The sequence below is a fragment of the Melanerpes formicivorus genome, unplaced genomic scaffold, assembly GCF_026170545.1.
Source record: "Melanerpes formicivorus ecotype bairdi unplaced genomic scaffold, bMelFor1.0.p_v2 SCAF_70, whole genome shotgun sequence".
In the NCBI taxonomy this organism is placed as follows: Eukaryota; Metazoa; Chordata; class Aves; order Piciformes; family Picidae; genus Melanerpes; species Melanerpes formicivorus.
Window position 1 is genome coordinate 259,107 of NW_027142422.1, and position 27,527 is coordinate 286,633.

A 27,527-nucleotide genomic window follows, 5' to 3' on the forward strand; every position below is an offset into this window, starting at 1 on the left:
CACAGGTCCCTCCCAACCCCTCCCTGCCTGTGCTCCTGTGGAACTGTTCAGGCTGCTTCCAGCAGCTCTCCAGCTCTGTAGAATGCTTCTCCCACCCGCGGTGTGTGCGTGACTCTCGGCACTGCACCCACTCTCCAGCTCCTTTCTGCAGTCCTTACAAACAAGCAGGCAAGCCAGAGCCCAGCAGAACTCCCCAGCTTGCTGCAGCGCTGCAGTTCTCCTCCCCCAGAGCAGATGATCCTGCTCGCCCTGCTATTTACACTGCGGAGGGAAGCTTCTCAGCAACCCGTCCACCCACGGAAACACAGCCTGCTTCTCCCCTTCCCTTTGTGACTGCTCCTTCCCCTCACACCAGAGCCCAGCTGTGGAGCTGCTGAAATCTGCCAAAGCACAGCCAGTAGGGGACCTGGGTGGAGAGAGGATGTGAAGGAAGGGTGAAGCTGGCCTGTGGCTGAGGGCAGGGAAGGCAGTTCAAGGTGACAGCAACGAGCAAGTTTCCCACACAAAACCAAACAGCCCAAAGCAACTTCAAAGTCCTGTATTGTTGCCAGTGTATTAGCACAGTATTTACAAAAGTGGCTCATAAATAGAAACATTGTCTGGATAAAGACTTAGCTCTATAGAGATGCCAAATGGCTAGGTACTGATATATACACACAGAGAGACACAGGTGGAAGCTTACAGCTATCAAACAGCTTTGGTTTTCAGTTACTGGCAGGAAAGGGCTGGGCCTGTCAATGACTTCTTGTACCCACCAGAAACCCAGGGCAGAACCCACAGGACTGTGAGGTTCTCTCATTTCTGAGGCAGCCTGTCCGTGGCCCCCGAGCTGCTCAGGGGTTTCAGCCCCATCCCAAGGTGACACAAGCAGGTTCTGCCGTGGTTTGCTGTACAGGAGTGAACATGAGACTATTCTACATCATAGTTTTTGTAAGGCAGAAAAACCTCTACAGAATTCCAGTTGGCTTCCATTCCTAACTGCTCAACTGTCAGTTTGCCAGAGGGAACCAAAGTCAGGGAGCTCTGCAGGGGGACTTCAACAGGCTGCTTCTTAATGCTGAGTTGCTCACCTCCCATCCTTAGGTCAAGACTGCTGGGATCATGGAAAGCCTGTCTCCAGAGACTCCCAAAAAGGAGCTCAAAGATGAATGCTCCCCCTTGGCAAACCTGAAGCTATGAAACAGGTGCAAAGCACAGGGGCTGCTTCAGCGTTTCATCACCTGAAAAACCCTCTGCACTGTGGCCACTTCCACTGGTTTTAGTGAGGGCTAGACCCAGAGGTGGCTTTAAGTGGCTCAGTGCTGCAGCCCTAGCAAGGGACTGCTGAGGAGAGCAAACACTGTGAACTCAGACACCCCTCTGTTAATGTGCTGAATCCTTGGTGTCTGCACTGAGCCTTGGAGCTCAGGACACAGAGACTCTCTGCAGCACGCACAGGAACCTTGCATTTTAAACACCCTGTGCTCCAGCTGTGCCAAATGGCTTGGAACCTGGACACAAAATGAGCATTTCATCCCCCTTCTGTTTGCTTCATTTGGCTGACTTCTTGGTGCATTGGTGTCTTGCACTGAGAGCTGAAGCTCAGGGGGCAGAGAATCCCTGCAAGATGCACCAGTGTGAACATGGTGAACATGGGGTGTCCCTGCCCATGGCAGGGGGGTTGGAACTAGATGATCCTTGTGGTCCCTTCCAACCCTGACTGATACTATGATACTATGAACCTCCCATTTCACAGCATTCAGCTCTTGAGCTGTGCCAAATCACTCTTCCACAACGTGGATTTTACAGAATGCAGAATGAACCAGGTTGGAAGAGACCTTTGAGATCACCCAGTCCAACCTAGCACCCAGCACCATCTGATCAACTAAACCATGGCACCAAGTGCCTCATCCAGTCCCTTTTTAAACACCTCCAGTGATGGTGACTCCACCACCTCCCTGGGCAGCACATCCCAATGGCCAATCTCTCTTTCTGGGAAGAACTTCTTCCTCACCTCCAGCCTAAACCTCCCCTGGCACAGCTTGAGACTGTGTCCTCTTGTTCTGGTGCTGGTTGCCTGGGAGAAGAGACCAACCCCCACCTGGCTACAACCTCCCTTCAGGTATTTATAGACAGCAATGAGGTCTCCCCTGAGCCTCCTCTTCCCCAGGCTAAGCAACCCCAGCTCCCTCCCTTTTATTCCACCACTGCTTGGCAAGAGCTTTGCCAGCAGAGTTGTGAGATGATTGCCAGGAGGAGCAAGCCATGTGTGCCACCCCTGACACAGATTACCTTAGCACAATGAAGACAAGAGGCAAGGTTTCTACAAAGCAGACATGAAGTTCCAGAGAAGCCAACAGCACTGGAAGGACTCCCAGAACACTTGTGAAACATCTGAAGGTTCCATTTAATGTGCAAGAGGCTAGAAAACTGATTTTCAACTGGACCACAAACATATATACAGAAACTGAGCCTCCTCCCTCCGCAGCAGCTCCTGCTGCTCGCTTCTACCTGTGGGTGGTGGGATGGCAGCATCACAAACCTGGGGCAGAAATTGAAGAGCTCCTTTTTTGTGTGTGGGTTTTTTCCCTGTTTTTTTTTGTGGGGTTTTTTTTTCTCTTCTCCATTCAAGCAAACAGGATTTTAAGACCAGAACTGTCCAAAAGTACACTAAATAAGACAACTCCTGTTGGTTACGAAGCATCCAGGACTGTTACAAATTCATCGAGTTAAGGAAGCCTGAAATTGCTTCTGGTACCAGGCACGGCACAACATGAACACACACACACACACACAGAGAAAGAACCACAGTCAGCAGGGAAATGACTGGCTGCTGTGCTCCACAAGTCCAGGGCTGAATCAGGCTCCAACAGCTGAGTGGTTTCTCATCAAAGGATCATGGAAGAAGCATGGAGAGCTCTCTCACCGGGCTAGAAGCCAGCAGAGCAGGCCTGGCTCCTGTCTGGAGAGAGGAATTCTGCTTTTGCTGGAAATCAGGAGAGCTCTGGTAACTTCAAGGAGGGCTGGGAGCAACCTGTGCACTCCTGCAACTTTGTGGATGAGCACTTTCTGGCTGCTTTCCAGAGAAGTCTTGCTGAGTGTCAGGAAGCAGGTTGGGTGTTTTGTACGACCCCCACCCCTGCTCGCAGCGCAGGCGCAGGACCAGAACTTGCCCATGCACACAGACAGAGAAACAACCATCCCAAGGGCACTGCAGTCGCTGGGCTGAGCAGGCCCAGCAGCAAAGCAGTGACTAAGGAGTTTGGGGGAAATAATACCACTAAGGATTACTGCAGGGAGACCCCGGAGTGGGCAAACAGTGCTTCTCATCCTCTCACCCTCACCCCTCCCCCAGAGACACCAAAGCAAAAAGCAAATGAAGGTCACGTGTGGGCAAGCACCCGTGCTCCTCACTGCAGCTGCTGTGACCAGAACATCCTGGCAGTCATCTCAGAAGCACTTTTGCCACACATGCACAACAGCTGGGGGTCCTGGATTTCTTCTTGTTGGGGAGTGTGTCTTCAAGGCCACGGTGTACCAACAGCAGTGTACTTTCCACAGGTCACAGAGCTCCTCAGTTCTGGGGGGAGGAGAGAAGAAGGAAACAGGATTGTTCAGGAAGAGCAGCAACGTGGTCATGGAATCACCAAATCACAGAAGAGCAAGCACATGATCACAGAATCACACCACTGCTGAGGCTGGAAGATCATAGGACCATGCATCCCAGAATGCCTGAAGCTGGAAGAGATCATCTACAGAGATGAGAGATCTAGAGATCATCTGTCACCCTCCTGCCATGGCAGGCAAGTTACAAACTTGCTTGCTCAAGGCCTCCCCCAGCCTGCCCTTCAACACCTCCAAGGAGGGGGCATCCACAACCTCCCTGGGCAACCTGTTCCAGAGTCTCACCACCTCACTGTAAAGAATTTCTTCCAGAGATAGTGTCTAAACCTGCTCTCCTTCAGCCTGTAACTATCCCCCCCTTGCCCTACTGCTAGACACCCTTATGGAAAGTCCCCCCCCAGCCCTCCTGGAGGTTCTCTTCAGGTATTGGAAGGCAGCTATATGGCTTCCCCAGAGTCTTCTCTTCAGAGATCATCGAGCCCAGCCACTTTGCCTGGAGCTCCCAATCCCACCACTATTGCTAAGGAAAGTTTTGTGCTGCCTAGAATCATAGATTCATAGAATGGGCTGGGCAGAACCTCAAAGGCTGTCTAGTTCCAAGCCACTGCCATGGGCAGGGACACCTTCCACTAGACCAGCTCTTAGCACTTCAGTGGTGGAAGAGAGTGGCACTGACTAACCACTTTCCAGGAGATTACTGGTTAGGTACCCAGCAAAAGCTTAGTTACATTAAGAGTAACAACAACCAACCAGCCCAAAAGACCAACCACAGCAGCCCACCACCAAGGGAGCAGTCCATGCATCTTCAGTATCATGGGAAAGGAAAGCATACAAACTGACTTCACACATCTCATCAGCAACATTCTGTTCCACAGATTTTCCTTACTCATCCTCTTCACTGTTTAGCCAGACACATTCTTCCCTTCCCATGCCACAAGCTAGGCATTAGCTCTTGTCAATACACTGAATTAACACAGTCCCTGCAGCACTGAAACCTGTCCTCCAAGTTCCATCTCATTAGCATCTCAACCCCCCCCCAACATGTTCATCAAAACAAACATCCAGAGACAGATTTGGACTTACCATCATTCTAACATCACTCCTTTTGCATCTTTAAAAGCCAAGCACATGGATTAGTAATGAGCAAGACAGCAAGAAATGCTTCACAAGTGCTATGCAGATTAAGTCTAAAAGTCAGGTTAGGAATTGCTAGTGCTCTGCATGCCAATTAGTTGACAGAACAGTACAAGAAATAGAGATCTAGAAATGAAATACACTTCAGCCATCCTTGTCTCACTCTAACTTTCCCCCCATCTTAAGCACTACCAGGGTTTCCCAACACTGGTTTGAGTTTCCAATGTCAACTCAACCTAATTTGGTGGAGTTTCCCCAACCCAAACATCAACTGAACAGTGACAGGAAGAGGTTTTGCTTTAATCTTAACTACCCCATCGAGATAAATGCTTATGGAAAAGAACTAAGATGGACTTTCAAGACTCATCCCTCTTAAACTGGGACTTTTTTGCAAAGCAAAGAGGGAGGACAGAGCATCCTATGAGTCATAGAATCATTAAGGTTGGAAAGGATCTCTAAGATCATCAAGTTCAACTTTCAGAAGTTGCATTTAATGCAAAAGAAAGAGGGTGGACAGGGTCACAGTATCACCCAGGCTGGAAGAGACCTCAATCCCGTCCAGCCTGACAGAATACTGTGAGGTTAGACTTGCCCTGAGACAGTCATTAAGTATCATTAAGGTATCATTAAGGCTGGAAAGTCCCTCTAAGATCATCAAGTCCACCCTTCAAATCATGCCTCTGGCTAGCCAGCAGGGAACAGGGAGCCTGGGGCTGCAGGCACAACGCCCTCAAGAGACCAAACTCTCACTGAGCTGCGTAAGGCGACACCTCGCTGCTGCTCTTACTGAGGACTACAGCTCTTGACCTCTTTACTACCATCAAGCCCTTAATGAGAAGATAAGCCTTGAATATCACCTACCATTTAGTGGTTCTTCTACAGCTTTCTGCAAAACATTTAAAAATATATATATATGTATAAAAAGCCTTCATGTTTACTCCTGGCTGGCCACAGTTAAATTACTCTAATTGACATATACAGTAAGTAGTGATTCTACAAGAGTGGAGAAAGCTGAGAGTTAATAAGTTCTGGAAAGAAATAAAGATACCCATCAGTAACTATTGCCCAGGCTAGCTGGTTTTGACTCCCCCACTGTCACTTCTTCCTGGGACGAAACCCCTCTAGGTGGCAGCAAAAGGCATGCAGATGCTACGGTGAAGCGCCACAAACTCCGTTACTTCTGTCACTGGGTCGACGGTTAGTAACGAAAATCAACCACAACCCCCCCAAAAAAGAGCAGCCAAGCAGTCAAATGGCATCTCCTCAAAATGAAATACACCACAGCTGTGAGTCTAGGCTGTTAGACAGTTCTCAGGAGCAACACACACAGTCTACAGGAAGGTTGAAAATAAAGAGGCATTAGCAATGGGGAGATGAGCTTTCGAGGTAGGCAGCTTTCCCCCCTCTGCCTCAAGAACACACAAAGCATCGTTTTGTGCCCCTGTGCCAAAATGAAGCACTTCACCAAAATGAAGCCTTTCAGTCTTTAGATTACACAGAATCAAAAATGTAACCCCCAAATTGATAGGCTCCTGCACTGCTTTGGGTTGGAAGGGACTGCTAAGATCATCCAGTTCCAAGCCACACCTCACGCTAGAGCGGGCTGCTCGAGGCCCCATCCAGCCTGCCCTTGAACACCTCCTGGAAGGGGGCATCTACAAAATGACTTCACATCTATTTATTGCCTCAAAGTACAGCCCTTGATGGGAATGAGCAACATATTAACACACTTCCAATTGCCACTAGGTCTGTCCACAACTTCTTTCAGCTCATTAGCACAAATTATTGTCACTTACTCTCCTGTGTTTGAGCCTCCGCTACCTGCGGCTGCAATGAGATTTCCAATGGCCTCTAAGTTCCAAAACCTCCTTTTGATTTCATTCCTGTCTCAAATTCAGAGTCTCACATGGTGTTCACTGCTATGCAGTTGTGGCTATCTCTTGTTCAAATCCTTGCTGTGCATCACAGAATGGTAGGGGTTGGAAAGGAGACCGAGTCCAAACCCCCTGCCTTGAGAAGGTCACACAGGAACATGTCCAGAGATGGAGACTCCACCACCTCTCTGTTCCAGTGCTCCATCAGCCTTAAATTAAAGAAGCTATCCCTCATGTTTAGATGGAACTTCCTGTGCTCAGGTTTGTGCTCACCAAGAGGATGGTGTTCCACAAAGGATGCTATTTAGATTTCTGCTTTCTATTTCAAGCTTGTTTACAATAAAAAGCTGAGTTTTAAGATCTCCTCTTCCATTCTACAAATCACCACAGAATCACCAAGGCTGGAAGAGACCTCAAGGATCATCAGGTCCAACCTCTCACCCCAGACCTCATGACTAAACCATGGCATGAGCATAATAGATAAAGGCAAGATTGGTTCCCCAAAACTATCTGTGACACACTTCTCAGCTCTCTCTTGTATCATACTGAACTCTGTGAACCTCTTTTTCTTCTCATTGTTTGTAAGCCCTCTGCACTTGACTTCCTTCTGTGAGAGACCAATCCTCTGAAACACTATTCCTTGAAATGAAAATAGATGAGAAAGAGCAAAGGAGAACAACCTAAAAAAACCCCTACCACACACACACAAAAGCCTCACCCCCCACACCCTGGTGGCCAACTGCAGCCAGCTCTCCTGCCCCACTGTTAGAAACCATCTTTCCTCCACAGCTGTGTCTCAGACTGAAGAGAAGACCTGAGAGAGTGTCTTGTGCTGGCTGCCAGCCAGGAAATGGGCCAGCTTGCCATGCTCCCTTGCTGTAAGGACGTTTTGCTGGTGCTTTACAGCTGTGCCTCTTCATCTGCTTCTGCAGAGCTCCACAAATGAGGCAGTTCACATTCATGGCTCACTAGAAAGCACCAATCTCTCAAAATTACTGTTTTAGCAATGATTACTCTAGAATTTAACAAAATGACTGAAAAACCTTCTGACAAGATAAAAAAACCAGGCAAGCCAAACAAAACACATGTGGGCCCTTTTCCCATCTCCTAGATTCACAGGATGGTTTGGGCTGGAAAGGACCTTGATGATCATCCAGTTAAAAACGTCCTGACACCTCCTGCCAGCCCAGCTTGCTCTAGGCCTCACCCAGTCTGGCTCTGAACACCTCCAGGGAGAATCCTAGGAGAATCATAGTATCAGTCAGGGTTGGAAGGGACCACAAGGATCATGTGGTTCCAACCCCCCTGCCATGGGCAGGGACACCCCACACTACATCAGCCTGGCCACAGCCTCAGCCAGCCTGGGCTTAAACACCTCCAGGGATGGGGCCCCAACCACCTCCCTGGACAACCCATTCCAGGGCTTCACCACTCTCATGGGGAAGAACTTCCTCCTCACCTCCAGCCTCAATCTCCCCACCTCCAGCTTCATTCCATTCACCCTAGTCCTATCACTCCCTGAGATCCTGAGCAGTCCCTCCCCAGCCTTCCTGTAGGCCACAAAGAGGTCACCTCAGAGCAAGGGGCATCCACAGCCTTCCCGGGCAACCTGTCCTGGTGTCTCCACACCCTCACCGAAAAGCATTGCCTCCTAAGATCCAATCTCATTTGTTCTGTGTTACCCAAAGACAGACACTCTGCTTTCAGAGAGCCTCATCATATGAAGGGGCATGATAGGAAAATAAAATCATGAGAATTGTTTTGGTTGGAAGAGACCTCCAAGTCCATCAATTCCAACCTTCAGCCTAAGACCACCACAGCCATTAAAGGGTAAGAAAAGATCAAGGCTGCAGCATGGGAATTCGAGAGGATATTGAAGCTTTCTGACATAAAGAACATAGGACACAAAAAAAAAAGCCCTCAGTGAGACTACTAGACCACAGGACAGGAAAAAACCCAACCCAAAACCAAAACAACCTTGAATCTTTAATAGAAGCCACCTAGAAATGTAACAACAACAACAGAAAATCCACAGCATATCGCCCTCGCCCTAAGGGAAAGCTCTTTCATTCAGGTGAGCAAAAGATCTTCATAAATGCATGTGAAAGGGCACTGCAAAACATCATACCTCACACCCACCACCTTTTGGTGACAGCTCTTGCAACTCCATTTGGGGACAACAGGCAGAGCAGTGATTAGGTAAGGGGAGACACACTCAGTAGGGACAATGAAGACTCACTCAACAGTAGACATCTGTTACACAGTCAGAACTTTGGCTTGCTACCAACCTGGTCTGAATTGGAACTAGTGGAGAAAGGTTCAGTATCTCACTACAATCCCCTGAGCCATCTAGTCACCCCAAATTTATTAATTTTAAGCTTACCCCTGGACGAGGATGATCTTTCATTCTGGAACCTGAAACAAGCGCACCGGAGAAAAAATCACAAGGCAGATGAAGCAATGGGATCAACCAAAGGAAAGCACACAAAATGGAAGCTTCCCCTAGCCCACACTATTTCTTTCTGTGATGATCTGCAAATTCTCAGAGCCTTTGAAAGCTCTCCCCTGCTTAGGAGCTAATCTTACTCTGTACACTCAGAGCTGTTCTCATGCACTCACTGTTCTTTGTGCTGATTTTGGTGGGCTGCCATCTAGTCCAACAGCCACATCTGACCTTTTCAGCCTGCAAAGCTGAGTTACAAATGCAGTGGTTCTGCAGATCACTGGCACACTGCATCCAGGTGGTGTAGTTACATCTACAGACAGCCCAAAGTCAACAAAAGTCACTTTTGTTGTTGATAAAAGGCTTGTCTCATCTCTCCTGTTTCGGACTCATCTTAATCGACCTCAGAGATCAAATATTAAGCATTCTGCCTTAATCTGTTCTTTAATTTCTTCTGTAAAGGAAATCCTCCCTGTTGCAGGGTCTGTTACTTGTGATCCTGTGCACATCATCCTGAAGCTGGAAGAGAGCTTAGTTCAGTGCAGACCACACACCAGACTGAGTCTGGATGCAAGACGTGCTCCACTGCGTGGTTCTGCACCTGCACCAGCAAGCTCTTTGGAAAGCCTCCATGCAGGCTGAAACAAAGTCACTCTGCTCTCTCTGTGGTGTGCCAGAATTCCAAGCACAGAGCATTTGCCACATTTTATACTTATTTAGAACCACAGACTGGTTTGGGTTAGAAGGGACCTTAAAGATGATCTAGTTCCAACCCCTGCCCCCATCGTGGGCGTGGGCAGGAACACCTTCCACCAGACCAGGCTGCTCAAGGCCCTGTGCCACCTGGCCTGAACACCTCCCTGGGCAGCCTGTTCCAGTGTCTCACTGCCCTCAAGCATTTCTTCCTAGCATCCAGTCTAAATCTCCCTTCTTCCAGCTTCAATCCACCTCCCCTTGTCCTATCACTACAATCCCTTGTAGAAAGTCCCTCCCCAGCTCTCCCACAGCCCCCTTCAGGAGGCCTGTCTGGCTTTGAGACATTTGAATCTCTCATCTTTTTGAGATGTGGTGAGTCTGGTGCACAGACCCAGGCTACAGACTCCTTGAAACCCTTCTGCCCTCTTGATGCTAAGCTTCAGCCAGCCAACTGTGTCTATGCAGACCTTACACAGCACCATCCGATCCCACACTCCCACTTCAAATCCTGGTTGTGTGACCTCAAGGTAAGTTTATTCTTTGATAAACTGTTAATTAATCAGGGCTGTCCATGGGCTCTGTGAGGCAAAGCCAGTGCAACTTCTCAGTAACCTCACTGCATAACTGTGCCACCACACCTCTGGAAAGTGCAGCAGACAAAATTGCTCTCCTGAGTATTTCAGTGCTGAAAGAAGGTAACAGGAGGTGCTACTTACCCATAATAAACACGTAAGCCAGGCTCAGCAAATTTGTGATAGCCATGATAGCTAAGCCAGCAATCAAAATAGACCCATGTGAAGGAGGACAGGCTGTTAAAAACAAGATAAAAGCAACTAAACCATCTGAGAGAAGTAAACCCACAGCTGAATAATGAAAGGAGCCTGACAAAACCTGATGTGATTCCTTGCTCTTTCAAAGCCATCCCAGAGCTACTTCTGCATTTTCCTAAGTTCTCTAATGCTGGAGGCATTTACTGATTTATCCTACTTAGCTGTAATATTCCAATACAGTTCAGCTCTCCCACTGTCACTCACTTGACAGCATCCTGGCATTAACTGTACTTTCAATTTAAACCTACATCCTCAGTCCCAATTGTTTTGAACTAGAATTGCATTGGATTAGAGAACACAATACTGTTACTAATAAAACAGGGTAAAACCAAGGAGCAGGGCAGAAAGAAGGGGAGGAGGGCAGAAAGAAGGGGAGGAGGGCAGAAAGAAGGGGAGGAGGGCAGACAGAAGGGGAGGAGGGCAGACAGAAGGGGAGGAGGGCAGACAGAAGAGGAGGAGGGCAGACAGAAGGGGAGGAGGGCAGACAGAAGGGGAGGAGGGCAGACAGAAGGGGAGGAGGGCAGAAAGAAGGGGAGGAGGGCAGAAAGAAGGGGAGGAGGGCAGAAAGAAGGGGAGGAGGGCAGAAAAGAGGAGGGCAGACAGAAGGGGAGGAGGGCAGACAGAAGGGGAGGAGGGCAGACAGAAGGGGAGGAGGGCAGGCAGGAGGGCAGAAAGAAGAGGAGGAGGGCAGACAGAAGGGGAGGAGGGCAGACAGAAGGGGAGGGGGGCAGAAAGAAGGGGAGGGGGGCAGAAAGAAGAGGAGAAGAAGGGCAGTTCTGAGGCAAATGCACCCCTGATAACAGGAATGCTCCACCTTCACAGGGATATCACAGAGCAGAAACAGGCTATTACAACCTAAGCAGTGGTGGGTTTAGGTGACTCCAGGGCACTAATTGTTCCAGAATTAAAACAATTAACTTTTGTGTTGGTTTGTTGTGTGTTCTTTTTAAGCTGACAGATGCTGGATGTAGTCACCCAAATGAAACTGATAGATGTAATACTGCCTTAGGGCTATACTTTCATCAGAGGAAAGAGCATTAACACAATACTCCTAAAGAACATTAACAGAAGCTACTTGCCCAGGCTGTGTATTGAAATAGTTCACAGTGTTTTAAAGTCACAAACATCAGTAAAAAGACACTTTCAGAGAGGAGAAATTGCTTACCTGAGACACACAGTGCAAAACCAACCACAGCAATTACATAACCAAGGATGTGCAAACCTATCAGAGCAAATGTTGCTTGTGGTAGACTATCAAACACTGGGGAAGACAAAAAGAGAAAGAAGAAGTTCTACTTTTTAAAGTTTAACTCCAGAGACACAAAAGGTAGATCACATAATCATTAAATCCCCTCTCAGTCTTCTCTTCTCAGGACTAAGAAGCCCCAGGGCTCTCAGCCTGTCCTCATATGGCACATGTTCTTAATCATCCTGGTAGCCTTCTGTTAAGACTCTCTCCAGCAGATCCCTGTCCCTCTTGAACTGGGGGGCCCAGAACTGGACACAATATTCCAGGTGTGGCCTCACCAGGGCAGAGTAGAGGGGGAGGAGAACTTCCTTCAATCTGCTGGACAGACTCCTCTTAATGCACCCCAGGATCCCATTGGCCATAGCTGTGCAACCCAACACAGATCTCCAGCCCCTCCTGCTTATTGCCCATGCTCCATGCACTGGTACCTAAGGCACTTCAGAGAGGGAGTGAATCCATTCGTTTCCACAACTGCTGCCCGGCTGCTCCTGGCCACCTCCACAGCACCAACCTGCCAGTGAGCCCTGCCCCTGCTGGTGTTTGCTTACTGGCTCTTCTATCTTCCCCAACACATGGCCCATTATGCCCCACCTCCCCTGAAGCAGCAGTGGAGCTGGCACACCACCTCACAGCACCCCAGGCTTGTTTTCAGCGAGCCTGGTTTTCCCCCTTCCCCCCTCTGAATCCACTGTAAAGCTTGATTAGTGAGCACAGCCAGCCCCTGCGACAGAAACCTGCTCCCCCTTGTGCTTGCTCCTGCCTTATGCACTCAGGAACATTTTATTTTGAGACACTAGGAAGGTCAGGAATCCAGGCTGCTGTTGTGGCACTTCTGTGTGAAAATGCAAAGGCTGTGCAGACCCTGCCATGTGACCCCAAACCAAAGCAAACAGACCCCAAAGCAGCAAAACCAAGCCCCAGGCTACTCAAAGCACACCTCTCCAAACCACAAATGCTGCTCTCCCAAGGCAGAGGGAGCTCAGTTCTACTATCACCTGGTTTTCTCTTATGTCCCTGAGCTAGCGAACAAACAAATACTCACCAATTCTAAAAATAAAGTACTGGAGTGGTACCATGCTCACAGCAGGGATGACAATGAGGCCAAGCCCAGCCTGATTCTGCGCCGTGAAGCCATCTGCAAACATTTGGAGGGAAATGAGTGCAGTAAAAATCTCTGCTTGGAATGAATTCAAGCTCAAAGCAACAATTATTTGCATCTTCAAGTTTTTTAGGGGTGCAGGAAATAAAACAATCCCACTGAAGCAACAGAAGTCACTCCCTGATATTCACCCAGGGTAGGAGGAGAACAGGAATAAATGTGGAGGACAGGGCTGAAGTGTGGGAGAGAGAAGTGAATGTGGAGTCTGTACCTCCTGAGGATCACCTCTGGGCTTCACCACCACCATGCTCTCTCTGCTGTATCTACAGTTGTTTCTCTTTTGATTTTCAAATGAATAGGTGGCAAGCACTAGGTGATACTAACTTCCACAATACTGCATGGAAGTGACTGAATTGCTTCTCTTGATTCCCTTAAACAAGGAAGGGGATTTTAAGACACTTACCTTGGACATAAAGAACAGTGCCTACAACAGCAGCAACTGTGAAGATGAAACCTGCTACAGCAATGCTCACTTTCTTCTCAGGGACTATTTCATACTTAAATGCTTAAGGAGAAAACACAGAGAGAGGAAACCAATCAGACACACAGATCCTCTCACTAAAATACAGAGATGTTGTGATTAGGAGTGATGTCCTAAGGAAAAGACACAAGCTCCTAATCAATTAGAACTAGCTGTATTACTAATCAATTAGAACTAGCTGTATTACTAAGGCTTCACTGGTTTCACTGGCTTGTGTGGTTAATGTGGTTTAGTAAGGATAAAGGAAATCTGGCACTGGTGTTCCAGTCATACTCAATTACACCTTCTAGATGATTCAGGTGATACATTATCAGAGTAACTGTGGGACATGGTACAGTTGAATTCAAGTTACAGTTGATTCAAGTTACAGTGAATTTGTTCCTCAGGTGAGTGTCCAGGCAGAGGTTTACAAATTCCAGGTTTAATTCTCTTTCCCCCTGACACTGTGAGCTCAGACCTATCACCTCTGTCCCCAGGGCAATAAAGGGATGTTCCCTTCTCCTCAGAATGCTTTGAGGATGAGTAGATATGAGATAGAATTGTTTTCCTTGGAAAAGACCTCATCCTCAAAAGATCAAGTCCAACCATTCTCTAACTCTACCAATCTGGTGCTAAAGCTTATCCCCTAGTACCACATCTCTGCCTCTTTTAATCACCTCCAGAAATGGGGACTCAACCACTTCCCCAGGCAGCCTGTTCCAGTGGCTCAGGACCCTTTCAGAGAAGTTTCTTCTAATACTAATTCTTCTTCTTCTTCTTCTAATACTAATTCTTCTCCTTCTTCTAATACTAATTCTTCTAATTCTTCTTAGTTTCTTCTAAAGCTCCTGTGGTGCAACTCGAGGCCATTTCCTCTCATCCTATCACTTGTTCCTAGGGAGAAGAGACCAACCTCCACCTGGCTTCAACTTCCATTCAGTTACAATGTCCTGTGTTTGTTAACACCCTAAATAATGCAGTGGACTGGCAAGGGGCTGATAGAAACAGGATTGATTTTCAGTACACTGCACTGCTCAATTAGCTGCCTATGATAAATATGGAAAGCAAGACACACAAAGCAAAAGAAAGCAATACCCCAAAGCCAGTTATGGATAAGCTATATTGCAATCCTAAAAGCCCATCTTGTAAGCAGAAAGAAACCATTCCCAAACATCCCCAACCAAACCAAACATACCCCCAAACAAACAGACCCACACCCAGCAACACAGACCCCAAATCATCAAAACCAGACCTCCAAGCCAGCTAAATAAATCCCCAAAGCAGCAAAATAAGCCCCAACCCAAATAAAACAGATGCCCAAACAAGTAAAACAACCCCAAAATAAGCCCCAAACCAGAAGAGATGCCCAAACCAAACCAAACACCCCCCAACAGCAACAAAATGGACCCCAAATGAAAACAGACCCCAACCCAGACAAAACAGACCCCAAACCAATCCAAACAAAACAGACCCCAAACAAAACAGACCCCAAACAAAACAGACCCCAAACAAAACAGACCCCAAACCAACCCAAACAAAACAGACTCCTCCAAAGCACAAACCCAAGAAAATACCTTCCCAAGTAGTCCACAGAAAACCCAAGCCCAGCTAGAGAGGATATTTAAAGTTCTACTGCAGCACTGTTGGATTCACAGGTTAATTAAACCAGTGCAAATTAAAGGATGGGGGGGAGGGGGGGAAATTTCCAATCTAAGCTTCCCCCATGGCACACTGAAGACCCAAAACACAGATCCTTTAGGTGAAGTCATGTTTTTAGAGCTCCTCAAACCCACAGATGCTGTGGGAGACAAGTGGTTTTGCAGCTTGATGCCATGTTATGTCTCCTAGAAGACAGGAAGGCTTGCCTGAAATGCAATGGCAGAGCAAGCAGTGAGGAAGAACACAGTTTGGTGTGCTCTTTCTGACCAGTCCTGTGACAGTGCTCCTGAGAACTGTGTGTGGGCTAACTCTCTGTGGTGCCAGCTGATCCATAACCAAATTCCAGGTGACCTGACAAAGCAGACATACAACACTCTGTGTATTAATAGAAACACAGAATGGTTTGGGGTGGAGAGGACCTTAATGATCATCTAGTTCCAATACCTGTGCCATGGGCAGGGACACCTCCTGCTAGAGCAGGTTGCTCAAGGCCTCATCCAACCTGCCCTTGAACACCTCCAGGGAGGGGGCATTCACAACCTCCCTGGGCAACCTGCTTCAGTTTCACCACCCTCACTGTGAGGAATTTCTTCCTAATATCCACTCTAAATCTCCCCTCTTCCAGCTCAAAGCCATTGCCCCTCATCTTATCACTACAAGCCCTTGGGAAAACTCCCTCCCCAGCTTTTTTTGCCTTCTTCAGGCACTGAAGGCCACTCTGAAGTCCCTCTGGAGCATTTTTCCCTCCTGGCTGCACAGCCCAGCCTGGGTCAATTTTACCATGTCTCTTTCAAAAGCAAACACCAGCTTCCACCTTCCACAGATGCCTTTGCACACACAAGTCATTTTAGAGGACAAACCAGTCATTAGAAATAATGAATAGAGTCAATACTTACCAACAACACTTAACTGAGCTGAACACAAAACAATAATTAAGAACAGCAACACTATGATGATAGCTCTTTCCACTAGAGGAAACCATGATCCTAGGGAATAAACAGACAAAATGGTAGGAAGAAAACAAAAACTGAGGTTAGCAGCTTCTTGGTACTTTCAGGCTATGTTTCTAGGTTGCTGAGTGCTGGGTGTCATAGTTAACATGGAGAGCTAGCAATAGGGAGCTATGAAAGGCTAAGAAAGCTGTGACTTCCACCTTTGGGGGTTGCACTCTGATCTTGGGGGTGAACCCCCATTTTTTCCTGTATTTCCAGTTAACCTAATGTTTTCCAAACTGGAGGTTTTAACCTCCACTGGAACAGAGGATCTATTTGTGCTGTCTTCTGGCAGTACAAGCTCTGCTAGCTTGTGGAACCACAAACAGCACAGCTGATCAGAAAGACTGTGCACTGAGGCTATGTATCAGACTTGATGTAGCCCTGGACAGCCTGGTGTAGTTGGAGGTGTTCCTGATCACTGGAGAGGGGTTGGACAGGATGACCTTTGAGGGTCCCTTCCAACCCCATGCAATCTGTGAATCTGCAAGCAGGGAAGATGTGGCAAGTCAAATGTGATGCTTTCCCAGTAGGGGTTGGAAGGGATCTCTGTGTATCATCCAGCCCCCCCCCCCGCCAAAGCAGGATCACCTAGGGCAGGCCAGATGAACCTTGACAGTATCACAGTATCACAGTATAACTCAGGTTGGAAAGGACCTCGAGGATCATCGAGTCCAACCTATAACCTAAAGTCTCCACAATCTCTCTGGGCAGCCTGGTCCAGGGCTCTGCCACCCTCACAGCAAAGAAGTTTCTCCTCATATTGAGGTAGAACCTCCTGTGTTCCAGTTTATTCTGTTCTATTCTGCATCCAAACATTGTAACTGCTGAAGAAATGCAGCTGTGTGACAAGGAATACAGGAGCTAACCTCAGTGAGAAGTAAGCATTGGTATGTTCATTTTAGAAACCCAAGTCTCCTTTAGTTCCTCCCACCATCATGCATTCAGCCTTCTTTCCTCTGCATCTTGGATGCCTTAGGCTGTGCAGCCACTTGTGCTGCAAAACCCTGTAAAGCCACCTCCCAGTATAGAATCCTGCAAATACCTCCACTGAACTAGAAAATGCAGCTGGTTCTGGCATCTCTGCTCAGGGCTGCATTTAGACTCACTCAGTGGCATCCATTTCTTTACACTAGCTTCCTCTGCCTGCACTCCTGCTTCCAAAGCAATGTTCCATCTTCATGTTGTTGCATACCCCTTGCTCTCCATATTTAAAACCTCTCTCTGCAGCTCCAGAAATTCAGCAGCAAAAGTTCCCAAGTTTCAATGTCAAGTAGATACCTCGAGGCCAGCTGCAAACTCCCAACCTCCCTTCTTCCCCCTCTCCTCCTCCCACAAGGGCTCACAGAAGATACTGTGGTTATAATAGAGGTAGGAAAGATAGTAAAGGCAGAAGTGGAGAAATAGCTGACAACTTCCTTATCACCAAAAAAAACCCCAAACAATTGAATGAGCTGTTAAAGGCAGGCTCTGTGCTTCATTTGCATTTTGAATAGGCAGCTCCCATTGAACAGCAGCTTCAGTGCACTCTTCAGATAGGGCAAAGCCCAGTGGTGCTGTTCTGTGCAACTGAGAACTCTTCATGAATTGAAAATACCTGCAAGCACAGGCTCTAAAGCACCCTCACTTCCTCTCCAGCGTTTCCAGGTATTTACCAAAGAGAGAAAAAAGCAGCCAGGAAGCCTGGTGTCTACTAGGACAGCAGCATGCAACATGGAACACTTCTCTCTAACTCTGGTTTTTAACAGCTATGAAGCAAAAATGCTGGGAGGCAGTGTAAGGAAGTCAGTTCCAAAAGAGGTTTCCAGACATGGGAGGAGGGGAGGGAGAGGGAGAGGGAGAGGGAGAGGGAGAGGGAGAGGGAGAGGGAGAGGGAGAGGGAGAGGGAGAGGGAGAGGGAGAGGGAGAGGGAGAGGGAGAGGGAGAGGGAGAGGGAGAGGGAGAGGGAGAGGGAGAGGGAGAGGGAGAGGGAGAGGGAGAGGGAGAGGGAGAGGGAGAGGGAGAGGGAGAGGGAGAGGAGAGGATTTGTGCAAAGTGAGATGGAAAAGAGTTGGCTCTTCTAAGCCTATGTAAAACTGAACATGTTAGTGGTGTCAGAAGGAATTCATTGCTCAGAAGATGACAGAGTGAAGACTGGGGAAGGATTCTGAGATTCAACCCTTTTCAAGATGGATTGCTCATGAGACTGTGTAGAACACTGAGGCACAAGCAACACAGAAGTAGAAGAATTGGAAGAGAAGGCAGGTGAGTTGTTTTTTACCTTCAGCTAACCCCTCAAACACAACACTTTAAGTTTTACATTTTCTAGCATACACTCTCAAACTTTAACATGTGACCTCACAACTATAAATTCTTCACCAACCACAGCCTTCCTTTGATGCTGGGACACTTTCCTCGGCGCAACTGACAACTAGAAAATGAAATTAGAAAAAGGCCATCAGTTTCCTGCTTTGCAGTCTGGGTAAGGCTTTCAAAACTCTAAACAGACAGTCAAACCAAAACAGTGCAACTTTGCAGCATGGGACTCGATTCCACACCCTCCAGCCTCAGTTCCTCCTCTAGAATTTAAAACTGGGTGGCGAAACAGGTCACAAAGGTTAAGGAAGATGCTGTGAGATGGATGGAAACTGCCTACAGCTCCAAGGAGCCAAGGGGTTTTGTACCATCCACCCTCTTCCAGTGGCTGTGCCCTTCTCAGGTCATTTCAGCATCACATTTGGCTTGCAGTTAACTCAGTAAGGAGACCAGGCTGTGAATTACACAGGTCTTTGCAGCAGCACACAAGCAGCATCTGTCTGAGCTTCCTGAGTATTGTAATGACAATGGCTAAATAGCTAAACAGCTGAACAGCAAGCACAGCCCAAACAGCTCTACAGTGCCTAGATAAGACTCCATGTGCTACACATATGTGGTGCTCCTGAGGAGCTTTCCAAGAGCAAGAAGCAAATCTCCTGTGCAGAACAAATGAAAAATACACAGATTCATTCAGTGAGATTTAGCTCTGCAGCACCCTGGACAGCCTGCACAAATGCAGATCTCACTTTCAGTAGGAGATCTCCATTTCCCATAGCTGAGGCACTAGGGCACAAGGATCCTCTTGACAACATAAGGGAAAATGGCTCACTGAATGAGAAATTAATTCATAGGTTTGGGTTGGAGGGGACCTTAAAGACCATCTAGTTCCAATCCCCTGCCATAGGCAGGGACACCTTTGACTAGACAAGTTGCTCAAGGCCTCATCCAACCTGGCCATGAACACCTCTGGGGAGGGGGCATCCACAACCTCCCTGGGAAAACTGTTCCAGTGTCTCATCACCCTCACTGTAGAGAATTTCTTCCTAATATCCAGTCTAAACCAGGCCTCTTAATCACTATTATTGTAAGTACCATCTTCTGAAGATACTTAATGCTAGATAACCACAGCCAATTACCTTCTAGTTGTAGCGTTTTTCAGCCTCACTGGGAAACTGCACACCCTCAGATCAAGTTTTAGAGGCCTTACAAAGAATTTCTATCAGTTCTGTACTTTTCCCACCAATGCTGGAGATTGCAAGATGCACTTCTTAAAAGAAAAGCTCCCTCCAAGCATTGTGATGGATGCATCCATCCCAGCACTGCAAAGGAATCAGGAGTGCATTTCAGTGTGCAATTTCATAACGTGAGGGTGCTGAAAACACCACCAACTTCTATCAGCTAAGAGATGAGGGAAAGCAGTGATTTTGCCATTATTAGACAAGTGATGATCTTCAGGCATTAAAGATGGAGTCAGATCTTCCCCTCAGAAACACTTATTCAGAGGTTCATACAACAGTTTGGGTTAGAACAGACCTTGAAGATCATCTAGTTCAGACCTTGAAGATCCTCCAAGTTCAGACCTTGAAGATGATCCAAGTTCAGACCTTGAAGATCCTCCAAGTTCAGACCTTGAAGATCATCTGGTTCAGACCTTGAAGATCCTCCAAGTTCAGACCTTGAAGATCCTCCAAGTTCAGACCTTGAAGATCCTCCAAGTTCAGACCTTGAAGATCATCTGGTTCAGACCTTGAAGATCCTCCAAGTTCAGACCTTGAAGATCATCTAGTTCAGACCTTGAAGATCCTCCAAGTTCAGACCTTGAAGATCCTCCAAGTTCAGACCTTGAAGATCATCTAGTTCAGACCTTGAAGATCCTCCAAGTTCAGACCTTGAAGATCATCTAGTACTGACCTCGCTGCCATGGGCAGGAACACCTTCCACCAGACCAGATTGCTCAAGGCCTCATCCAGTCTGGCCACTTAATCCAAAATAAGACTCACACTAGCATGCAAGTGAGAAGGCCTGGGTGCCACACTTCTCCTTTTAATTTCACCCCATGAACACAAATGCATCACGTGCCCCCCTTTCCCCTCTCCCACAGAGCTGTGCTGCTTCCCTCTCCGGGCAGGTCCTAAAACAACGGCAGGCAACTCACCTACGCGGCTTTTAAGTTCCACTCTTACTTTTCCTTCCCTGTTTGATTCTGTTACTTGACAAGTGTAATTCCCAACTTCTGCTTCTGCACTGCTGAGCGTGAGGGAGGCAACACCCTTCAGCAAATCCCCCGGCGAGAGCAAGTTAGCGGAGGGAAAGGCTGGGTCTCTGAAAACGCTATGGCTTGCTCCCTCGTAGGAAAATATGTCTTTATCATTCAGTGCCCATAAAACAATCATGGCCTTCTCACTGTTCTCTTGGAGGTCAGTCACATAGCAAGGTAAAACAACAGTTTTGTTACAGGTAGTTGTTTCCACATCTGTCGTAGTAAGGGCCAGCTGGGCAGAACCTGGAAAGGAAAAGCAAAAGAGACACACTTCAGAATTCCCTCTTAAGGCACAACAGAATTACAGCACCTGTCACAGGAAGAAGTGAAAAAACACCCCACAGACCATCCACACACCATGTACGAGAGAAGATTCTTACTCAGTGTTTGAGTGTACACACAACAGAGCTGAAAAGAGAGATTTGTGTGCTAAGAAATGACCTGTACTATAAATCATTGTGATTAATCCTGCCACGGCATTCCATGTGGTTAATGACAAACCATCACCACTAATGGGGTTTGCCATTTCTCCCCCATATTCCACCACAGCTCCAGAACACCACCCCGACTAACCACTGTTTCAAGAAAGACCTAAATCCTATGCCAAGATTTTATCAGAAATTCACAGATTCATAGAATGGTTTTGGGTTGGAAAGGACTTTAAAGATCACCTAGTTCCAACTCCCCTGCCACAGGCTGGAACATCTTCCTCTAGACCATGCTGCTCAAGGCCTCATCCAACATAGCCTTGACCACCTCCAGGGAGGAGGATTCCATGACCTCCCTGGGCAGCCAGTTCTGGTGTCTCACCACCCACACTGTACAGAATTTCTTCCTAATACTCAGCCTAGGTGTACCCTCCTCAATCTTCAATCCATCCTCATTCACTCACAGCTCTTGAGAACATCAAATTTAACCAACACCCATGGCCAGAAGAGAGGTTTGCCTTCAAACTATGAGGGCTTTGAATCTTTTATTCACTGTGGTTTTCCTCGTTGGTGAGAAATCATGATAGTTTAATAGCTCTTGGAACAGTCATTGCTCCCTGAAGTGGCATTAATCATTCAAAATGTTTGACTATACCAGCACTGTAAGCACACAAATTGGAGGAGCTCCAGCATTTTCAGAGGGACTAATGGTATTTACATGCATAAACTAGGCCAGAAGTGTGATATGGATTGGATGACTAAATTCAATTAGGGGAAAGTAAGGAAAGAAAAGAAGAAAGGAAAAAAATCCCAAAGGACAGAGAAAGCAAGCTGTGTCCCTATCTGCTGGAGCTCGTTTTTCCCAAAGCAAGGCTTCAGCTTTGAAAGCACTGATCCTTGAGACAATGCTTTGATAGTCTCACACGAGTCACAGATTATTACTGAGCATCAAAATAGTACATCTATAGTTCTTTTATTAAATAAATGACTGTGTATTCTATTTGACAACACTTTGCACTGAAGAACTACTCTGTGCTTTAATATGCTCTCACAAGGCACTGGACTGCTACAGAGCGAGACTTGGGGCTGCTGGTGGAGGAGAAGGTCACCAGGAGCTCTCAGTGTGCACTTGCAGCCCGCAAAGCCAATCAGATCCTGGGCTGCATCAGGAGAAGTGTGGCCAGCAGGGCAAGGGAGGTGATCCTCTCCCTCTGCTCAGCTCTGGTGAGACCCCACCTGGAGTACTGCCTCCAGTTCTGGAGCCCCTGTTACAAGAGGGATCTGGACATGCTGGAGTGTGTGCAGAGAAGGGCCAGGAGGATGAGCAGAGGGCTGGAGCACCTCTCCTGAAGACTGAAGACAGACTGAAGGAGTTGGGGCTGTTCAGTCTGGAGAAGAGAAGGCTTTGAGGTGACCTAATTGTGGCCTTCCAGTATCTGAAGTGGGCTACAGGAAGGCTGGGGAGGGACTGCTCAGGATCTCAGGCAGTGATAGGACTAGGGGGAATGGAATGAAGCTGGAGGTGGGGAGATTGAGGCTGGAGGTGAGGAGGAAGTTCTTCCCCATGAGAGTGGTGAAGCCCTGGAATGGGTTGTCCAGGGAGGTGGCTGGGGCACCGTCCCTGGAGGTGTTTAAGGGCAGGCTGGCTGAGGCTGTGACCAGGCTGATCTAGTGTGGGGTGTCCCTGCCCATGGCAGGGGGGTTGGAACTAGATGATCCTTGTGGTCCCTTCCAACCCTGACTGATACAATGATACTATGATACATGACAAATTCATGGTGATGTGATAATCAACTGTTATGGTTACCTTATAATCAAGTGGTTGACAGCACTTGGCAATGAGCTACTCTCTAATTTACCCGTTGCGCTGCATTAGAGGGCAGAAGGGCTCTGCAGAGGGACCTCGACTGACTGGACAGATGGGCAGAGTCCAACATGATGGCATTCAACAAGTCCAAGTGCCAGGGGCTGCACTTTGGCCACAACAACCCCATGCAGAGCTACAGGCTGGGGTCGGAGTGGCTGAGAGCTGCCAAACAGAGAGGGACCTGGGGGTGCTGATTGACAGCTGCCTAAACATGAGCCAGCAGTGTGCCCAGGTGGCCAAGAAGTCTAGTGGCATCCTGGCCTCCATTAGGAATAGTGAGGCCAGCAGGAGCAGGGAAGTCATTGTGCCCTGTACTCTGCATTGGTTAGGCCACACCTTGAGTCCTGTGTCCAGTTCTGGGCCCCTCACTTTAAGAAGGGCATTGAGAGATTTGAAGGTGTCCAGAGAAGGGCAACAAAGCTGGGGAGAGGCCTTGAGCACAGCCCTGTGAGGAGAGGCTGAGGGAGCTGGGGTTGTTTAGCCTGGAGAGGAGGAGGCTCAGGAGTGACCTCATTGCTCTCTACAACTACCTGAAGGGTGGTTGTAGCCGGGAAGGGGTTGGTCTCTTCTCCCAGGCAAGCAGCACCAGAACAAGAGAACACAGTCTCGAGCTGTGCCAGGGGAGGTTTAGACTCGAGGTGAGGAGAAAGTTCTTCACTGAGAGAGTCATTTGTCATTGGAACGTGCTGCCCAGGGAGGTGGTGGAGTCACCATCCCTGGAGGTGTTCAAGAGGGGACTGGACGTGGCACTTGGTGCCATGGTCTAGTCATGAGGTCTGTGGTGACAGGTTGGACTCTGTGATTTTTGAGGTCTCTTCCAACCTTAGTGATACTGTGATTTTGTAAACTGGACCTCAGAAAAGAAAAGCAACCAAAACAGAACCATGGGGAAACTGTACCCAAACATCAAACTGCAGCCTAGTGAGAAAATGAAGACACACAAATAAAAGCTTCACTGAAAAATAAATACAAAAGCTTCATAAAAATTAAAGACACAGGATTAAAAGCTTCATTAAATACATTTCACACCTGCTTAACACGACCTCAAAATCAAAGGTTTCTCAGTGTGGAGCTGTTGGGGGTTCGGTTTTGCTTTGGTTTGGGGTTTTTTTGGAACTAGCACACTTCCATGTCAGAGGATTCAGTTGCTCACTGCTGGCTCTGCCCGACTGAGAAAGGTGATTTTCAGCAACTGCACTTCCAAATAATTAGCAAAGAAAATCAAAACCTCACCAATCGTGAAGGAATTCAACCAAATCGATCCAAATTTCCTCTCCAACATTAGCAATGAAGGGCAGGGACTTGTAAATTCCTGTTGGCACTGGTTTGCTGCTGTGTAGCCCATGAGAGCAGGCGTGTTTTGCCTTCCGGCGATCGAAGAAGTGCTCATGTGAACTGCTCTCCCCGCAGAGCGCCGGGGGAAACAACAAACAGGCTGCAGACAGCCACCAACAGAGGCACGCTGACAAATTATCTGTGGGGTTTGTCCTCTGCAAACCCTGCCGCTCTGGGAGAAGAGGTTAAGTGGCTGCTGTCTCACTAAAGAGAAACTGACTGCTTACTACAGCTAATATTTCCAGTATCACAGCCTCACAGATGGCATGGGGTTGGAAGGGACCCTCAAAGCCCACTTGTCCAACACCCCTGCAGTGCGCAGCGACACCTTCAACCCCATCAGGCTGCCCAGGGCCACATCGAGTACCCAAGTGCCATGTCCACACGTTCCAGGGACGGTGACTCCACCAGATCCCTGGGCTGCCTGTTCCAACGCTGGAACACTCTTTCAGGGCAGAAATTTTTCCCCATGTCCAACTTAAACCTCCCATCCAAACTGTTTTTTAAGATCAAGAAAAGCCATCAACCCTAGAGACTGCACAGCAGGTAACCAGCGTGACCACGGCTCGTGCTTCAAGACAGTACCTGGAGCTGTGCCGCCCCGACACTCCTATCGAGAAGACGGGGATCTCTGTGCTGCTCACAGTATCCTCCTCTCCCACGCAACTTCTGCAACAAACAACCCACTTCCAAACGTAGGGAGGATGGATGAGGAAGGGAGCAAGGCAGAGGGGAAGATGAGGAAAGCGGTGAGGTGTAGGAGAGGATGAGGAAGTCCGGAGAAGGCTCCAGGAAGACCTTACAGCTGCCTTTCAGCACCTAAAGGGGTGTGGTGGTGAAAGCTGGGGAAGGACAAGGGCTTGCAGTGTTACGACGAGGGGCAACGGCTTTGAGCTGGCACGGGAGAGATTCAGACTGGGTATTAGGAAGAAATTCTTTACAGTGATGGTGATGAGACACTGGAACAAGTTGCCCAGGGAAGCTATGGAGGCGCCCACCCTGAAGGTGTTCAAGGCCAGGTTGGACAGAACCTCGAGCAAGCTGGTCCAGCAGCAGGCGTCCCTGCCCATAGCAGGGGGACGATGAGGAAGGCGGCGAGGCGGAGAGCTGGAAGCGCACACCCGCAGCCCCCTCCCCAGCCAGAGGATGGCGAGCGATCGCTGCGCAGCCTGCAGGCTCCCACACGCTTGCTGCCATCGCCGCCGATCGGCGGCCGCCCCTGACGAGCGGGAGCTCGGAGCCGGGCCGATGGCAGCCCCAGGCCGAGTGCAGGGAGCTACGGCCGCTCTGCCCCACGCTCCAACCTCCGCCGCCACAACACCCGCACCCTCTTCCCGGGTGCCCCACGACTGCACAGGCGAAGAGAGGCAGCTCTGCCAGCCGCTCCTCACAGCCTCTCTCGCCCACAGCGGCCGCACCACGACTACTTCCGCGGTACGCAGGGCGCCTGCAGCAGAGCCCGTTGGTGGCAGAGGCGGAAGGGGTCTCGGAACCCGGTTACCGCGGGGATCGGGACGACAATGCAGGAAGAGAGAGAAGGACGGAGAGGAGGTGGGGGGAAAGCACTCACCTGTGCCCGCGGCGCTGAGCAGCACGCCCACGGCCAGCACCAACATAGCGGAGCGGCAGCGGCGAGCGAGAAACGCAGCGGCCTCGACAGCTCCTCGGCGCAACGGCCAGGGGGCGTGCACACGGGGGAGGCGGGGGCAGGCTCCCGCCGCTGATTGGCTCCGGCCGCCGTGCAAGGGGCGGCGAGACGGCGGTGGCGGAGAAGCTGTCCGTTAAGGGCCGGTGGGCGCTGTCCGTTAAGGGTCGGTGGGCGCTATCCGTTAAAGGGCCGGTGGGCGCTGTCCGTTAGCGGCCGTTCCGCAGCCTCGCTCCCGTGGGTGCGGCGACGAAGGGCCAGTGCCACGGACCGGGGGCAGGCTAAGGCTCGGGCCGGCCAAGGAGCTGCGCCGCTTCTTGCCCCCTTCCTGGCGAAACTAGCACGCGAACGTAGCATGCGGGAGCAGTTCAAAGCGTGTGGCCGGGGACGAGCCTGGAGCCACGGACCGGGAGCTTCCGCGCTTCCCGTCCTCCTGTCTCAGCCATCCCGCGGGAACAGCGTCAATAAAGTTTCGCTGTTGTTTCAGGGTTTGAAGCGATCCTTAGCCGTGTTTCCCTTGCGCTCCGGGCGCGGGTGGTTGCTGTCGCCCTGCACGCGCGGCGTTCCCTGGCGTCCGCAGCAAAATGGCTGACGGGCACGGCAGAGGTGCGGCCAGCGCCGGGCCAGGGGGAAGCGTTGGCACGATCCACGGTCGCTTTACTGGTTTTGAGCGCGGCCAGACCCTGTTTCGTGGGGGAGAAGGGGAGGCTTTCCTGCCCATGTACCCTCTTTACCCCGCTCCACAAGCGGGGTCGGCGAGGGGCCGCGGCGCGGACGGGCGCTTTCGGTTTCCGTCTCTCTCCTCCCCATTAATCACCCGGGCTTGCACTGGTAATGGAGGGGGAGGGAACAGGGACGGACGGAAGGGTTTGTCCTGATGGTTAAAAGCCCCATGGAAACCCTGCCCCTGGCGCTTTCTCCCCTGGCATAAATTAAAACCCGTGCCATGTTCCTGTCCCCCCGGGCTCCGCCACCCTCCCAAGCACCCCCCCGCGAACCTCTGCGCCTTGCTGTATGTCACAGGATGATGCACTATCTGAAACGGAAATGTAAAGTGTTTAAATATAGCACAAAGCACAGGAATTTGTAGGCAGCCTGTTATTACCCTTCAATTAAACCCTAACATGAAGACTCTCTTCACCTTCCTGCATCTGCAGTAACACACGTTTCACTGTTTCACAACTGTTTCAATAAATGTGTGTGTGGGGTGTTTCTCCAGAGGTAGCTCTCTGTAGCACCTTTTACATGTAGAAGATGTTATTATATATATACTGCATGTTTTTATACATGTGTGTGTGAGTATATATATGTATTAATGGTTTTTAAATGTCTCCCCCTCAAAAAAAACAACCCTAAACCAGTCCCAAAGTCCAACAAAGCCAGGGCGAGATCAAAACTCTGTGAGAAACTGTGAATTTCTGTATTTCCATGGGTTTACTACTATTTTTTCCCCCCCCTGCCATATTAATATTGGCTTGGCTGGTTCAACCCCCACTCCTGCGAGACTTGCGTTCTTCCCCAGCCCTCCATAAGTGACTAATGGATAAGGATGCCTTCACTACTACGTTTGTTTGCTCCAGATATTCATCAAGCACTCA

At 49.0% G+C, this 27,527-nt stretch overlaps 1 protein-coding gene across 6 annotated transcripts; it reads right to left on the minus strand.

Annotated features, from left to right (window-relative positions):
- Nucleotides 1–522: 522 nt before the first annotated feature.
- CD47 (CD47 molecule) lies at nucleotides 523–26,762 on the minus strand. Of its 6 annotated transcripts, XM_068163052.1 has the most exons (12): nucleotides 25,855–26,762; nucleotides 20,550–20,897; nucleotides 18,462–18,509; nucleotides 16,004–16,093; nucleotides 13,392–13,493; nucleotides 12,872–12,964; nucleotides 11,746–11,841; nucleotides 10,467–10,559; nucleotides 8,995–9,026; nucleotides 5,599–5,623; nucleotides 4,687–4,714; nucleotides 523–3,559 (listed from the first exon to the last, which is right to left on the minus strand). In XM_068163052.1, exons 1-11 carry the CDS (start codon nucleotides 25,898–25,900, stop codon nucleotides 4,689–4,691), a joined length of 999 nt encoding a protein of 332 aa, XP_068019153.1. In that variant the 5' UTR covers nucleotides 25,901–26,762; the 3' UTR covers nucleotides 523–3,559; nucleotides 4,687–4,688. The 6 variants fall into 6 exon arrangements, with proteins under 6 accessions (XP_068019153.1, XP_068019157.1, XP_068019159.1 ...); XM_068163056.1 differs by lacking the exon at nucleotides 5,599–5,623; XM_068163058.1 differs by lacking the exon at nucleotides 18,462–18,509 and having other exon boundaries at nucleotides 25,855–26,759.
- Between the last annotated feature and the right edge of the window lie 765 nt (nucleotides 26,763–27,527).